The sequence below is a fragment of the Sphaeroforma arctica genome (genome assembly GCF_001186125.1).
Source record: "Sphaeroforma arctica JP610 unplaced genomic scaffold supercont1.159, whole genome shotgun sequence".
NCBI lineage: Eukaryota > Ichthyosporea > Ichthyophonida > Sphaeroforma > Sphaeroforma arctica.
In genome coordinates, this window is record NW_014040399.1 from 66643 (window position 1) to 70376 (window position 3734).

The window sequence follows — 3734 nt, forward strand, 5'->3', positions numbered from 1 at the left end:
ACATATATATATATATATATATATATATATGCATACTCACATGCCCAAATACATACATCAAACATTCACACATACATACATACATACATACATACATACCATGTATACATACATACATACACACAAACGACATATACACATATACACTCATTTCTATATAACTATATTTAGATCTGTATCCTGTATGTATATATATATATATATATATGTGTGTGTGTGTGTGTGTGTGTGTGCGTTGTTTGGGGGAGTGTGTGTGCGTTTGTGTGTATATGTTGAAGTGTGTATGTGTGTTTTATATATCTATATTTTATTGTATATCTATACCAATGTCTATAGATATAGATATAGATATAGATGTGTTTGTATGTGTGTATGCGTCTGTGTATGTGCATGTAGGTGTATATGTGTGTATGTGTGCGTGTATGTATCGTATGTAAGTGTGTATACGTGTGTATACGTGTGTACACGCTCGTCCTTCGATGATCGGTAATTCACATCGGGATAAAGATTCCTCTAGTGGTCAGGATTAGTGCTGTATCATCTGCAAATAACACCACACCGTACCTCAGTTTCTGCCGAGATCGGCATCTTCACAACCACCACTTCTCGCGTATTGATTTCGGGATGAACAGCCTTCACTTCATACCTGCGATCAATATGAATTTGTGCAAGTTATTGAGTGTACAGATGTTGTTCAACGAAGGAACATCGCACACTTTCCATAGACTCAGCGTCAGCCTGTAAGCGTATTAATGTACATAGACTCCTTGTGATATGCATCGGGGGTTGTAGATGAGCATACGTAGACATATTTACACATGCTCGCCAACACTAAGTGATCATCATAAAGACACTCACCTACGAGATAGCAATGGCACGAGCCTTTCCATATCGAAGTGGACATATTTACACATGCTCGCCAACACTAAATGAGCATCATCATAAAGAGACTCGCCTACGAGATAGCAATGGCACTAGCCTTTCCATATCGAAGTGGACATATTTACACATGCTCGCCAACACTAAATGAGCATCATCATAAAGAGACTTACCTACGAGATAGCAATGGCACTAGCCTTTCCATATCGAAGAGGTCAGCAGTGCAGTACGCATGCACCAGATAGTTCTGATAGTTGGTTTATTGAACGTGCGTATACGGACGTAGGCGACAGGTCATCCCACATCATCAGTCAAGATGGGGTGTGACAATGGACGGATTGATAAAAGAAGTTGAGTGAGGAGATGATACATAGGATGGCAAAGTGGTACTGCGAGATACACGCAGAAAGATATGTACAAACACAACGGCATAATGAACTTTAGCGATTGATACGGCTATGCTGCCCGCCTAGTGAATATTCCTTGAGTGTCATATGGAGAAGATATGCAATGCAAACGGTATGCTGAATAGCCGTGTGTGGGTTATGAGATATTTAAGCACTGAACTGAATACGAATGTTTGTGTTTAGCACAGTATACCAACCCAGCTGTACTCCTATCGACACCTCAACTCAACTCAAATAGCTTTCACATTCCCACAAACATATACTCGCTCAATGATTAATTCAATTGAACAGCGAATCACATACTCTTCAAGGGGTCACAGAGGCACCACGGCGATGACAAGCAAAGGGAATGTTCACATACATCTCAGACTGTCACATACAACATACATTGCCGGCTGTCAGGGGCGAGTCCATCTCCGCACGGGGATCTTGTGGCAACTGCCTCCTTTTCTGTGCAAGCGCGCGAGGTGAGAGAAGGTATTAGCTGCACCCCCTAATACTCCCGTTCTGGCCTGGCCCTCATGATTTGCTGTCCCAAAATGTAAAAACCTTGCTGAATCGTGGACTTCTTCACGTGTCTTGCTACATCTATATGCTATAGAAAGGGAGCGTTTGTTCCTATTTCGACGCAGATGACTGTGCGCTGTTTTGTAGCATATACCATACCATGGACCGTGCGCGAACAGTTCGTTAGGTGCAACCACGAGTTTATCTCGTAATCTGGTACAGCGCACGAAGTTGCGGCTGCTCTTTTAAACATACCATAGATGTGATAGATGGAAGCGAGATCATACTCGCATATTGGCACCCATCTTACCTTTTTTAAGCATTCCAATACGATTATGTAATGTTATAGATCCCAATAGATAAGGATAACCACTAAACCCTAAAACACCGTAGATGTGATAGATGGAAGCGAGATCACACTCGCATATTGGCACCTATCCTACCTTTTCTTAGCATTCCAATACGATCATGTAATGTTATAGATCCCAATAGATAAGGATAACCAAATCCATGATGTGGATCCGCCTACAACCTCAGGCGGGGGCCCCCATACCTAAAGTCCTATCAAAATGACCTTCGTCCACGATACAAATAAAACAAAACGGACCCCTTCCGAATGATTTACATAATCTGCTATTAGCACAGGGCTACATACTCTGCTATTAGCACAGGGCCACATACTCTGCTAGTAGCTCAGGGCCACATACTCTACTATTAGCACAGGGCCACATACTCTGCTGTTAGCACAAGGCCACATACTCTGCTATTAGCACAGGGCCACATACTCTGCTATTAGCACAGGGCCACATACTCTGATATTAGCACAGGGCCACATACTGTTCTATTAGCACAGGGCCACTTACACTACTACTAGCACAGGGCCACATACTCTACTAATAGCACAGTGCCACATACTCTACTATTAGCACAAGGCTACATACTCTGCTATTAGCACAGACAGGGCCACATACTCTACTACTAGCACAGGGCCACATACTCTGCTAGTAGCACAGGCCCACATACTCTGCTATTAGCACAGGGCCACATACTCTGCTACTAGCACAGGGCGTTCACTGTACCTTGGCTTGCTTTGTGTCGGACGCGTCTTTGGGTCGTTTCCGCAGGGGCGTCTTCAGAGTCGCCTCATCTGCCACATACGGTCCCTCCGCGTGCAATCCCGCGGAGCTCCGTCTTGCCTTCGACCGGCCGATGACAGTGGGATGAGTCTTTGTTTCCGTATCTTTGGTAGTATGACCAGCGTTTTCAACCTTTGCTGACACTGCGTGATCGGTACCAGGCCCATCTTGAGGCTGCGAGTGTGATTTAGTGCTTGCGCCAGCCTCGTTGTCTACCGCTTTAACCCCACAACCTTTTGTGTTCGTCGACTTGAAGCGTGTTTGTGAGAAGTCCTGTATATTGTACGCGGGGGCTATTTGGGCCTTTCGTATCTGAGACCGTGGACTAGGTGCTGAATTGATCTGCGATCAGTGAAGCATAAAGACATGAGTCAATACGTACGTATGTATGTATGTATGTATATATGTATATATGCATGTATATATAAATATGTATGTATGTACGTATGTGTATGTATGTATGCATGTATGTATGTATGTGTATGTATGTATTCAAATATTCATCAACGTATATATATTTATTTGTATTTAAGTATCTATGTATCTATGTATCTCTGATGTATGTATGTATGTATTTATGTATGTATGTATGAGTCTGTTTATGTATCTATTTATATATGAATGTATATATGTATCTATATATCTATGTATATATGTATAAATATATTTATATGAAAATATATATATACATATATATATATATATATATATATATATATATACTATATATATATATATATATATATATATATATATATATATATTATATATATATATATATATATATATGTATTATATATATATA

The 3734-nt window shown here is 40.9% G+C and overlaps 1 protein-coding gene across 1 annotated transcript in view; it reads right to left on the bottom strand.

Moving 5' to 3' along the window:
- Positions 1–318: 318 nt before the first annotated feature.
- The window catches only part of SARC_03217 (hypothetical protein), a gene marked incomplete at both ends in the record, with an annotated part of 7399 nt that continues 3983 nt past the window's right edge, over positions 319–3734 (bottom strand). The window contains 5 exons of the mRNA XM_014303001.1: positions 319–330; positions 565–646; positions 1053–1126; positions 1674–1736; positions 2873–3271. Coding sequence (XP_014158476.1) covers positions 319–330; positions 565–646; positions 1053–1126; positions 1674–1736; positions 2873–3271 — 630 coding nt within the window. The remainder of the gene's footprint in view (positions 331–564; positions 647–1052; positions 1127–1673; positions 1737–2872; positions 3272–3734) is intronic.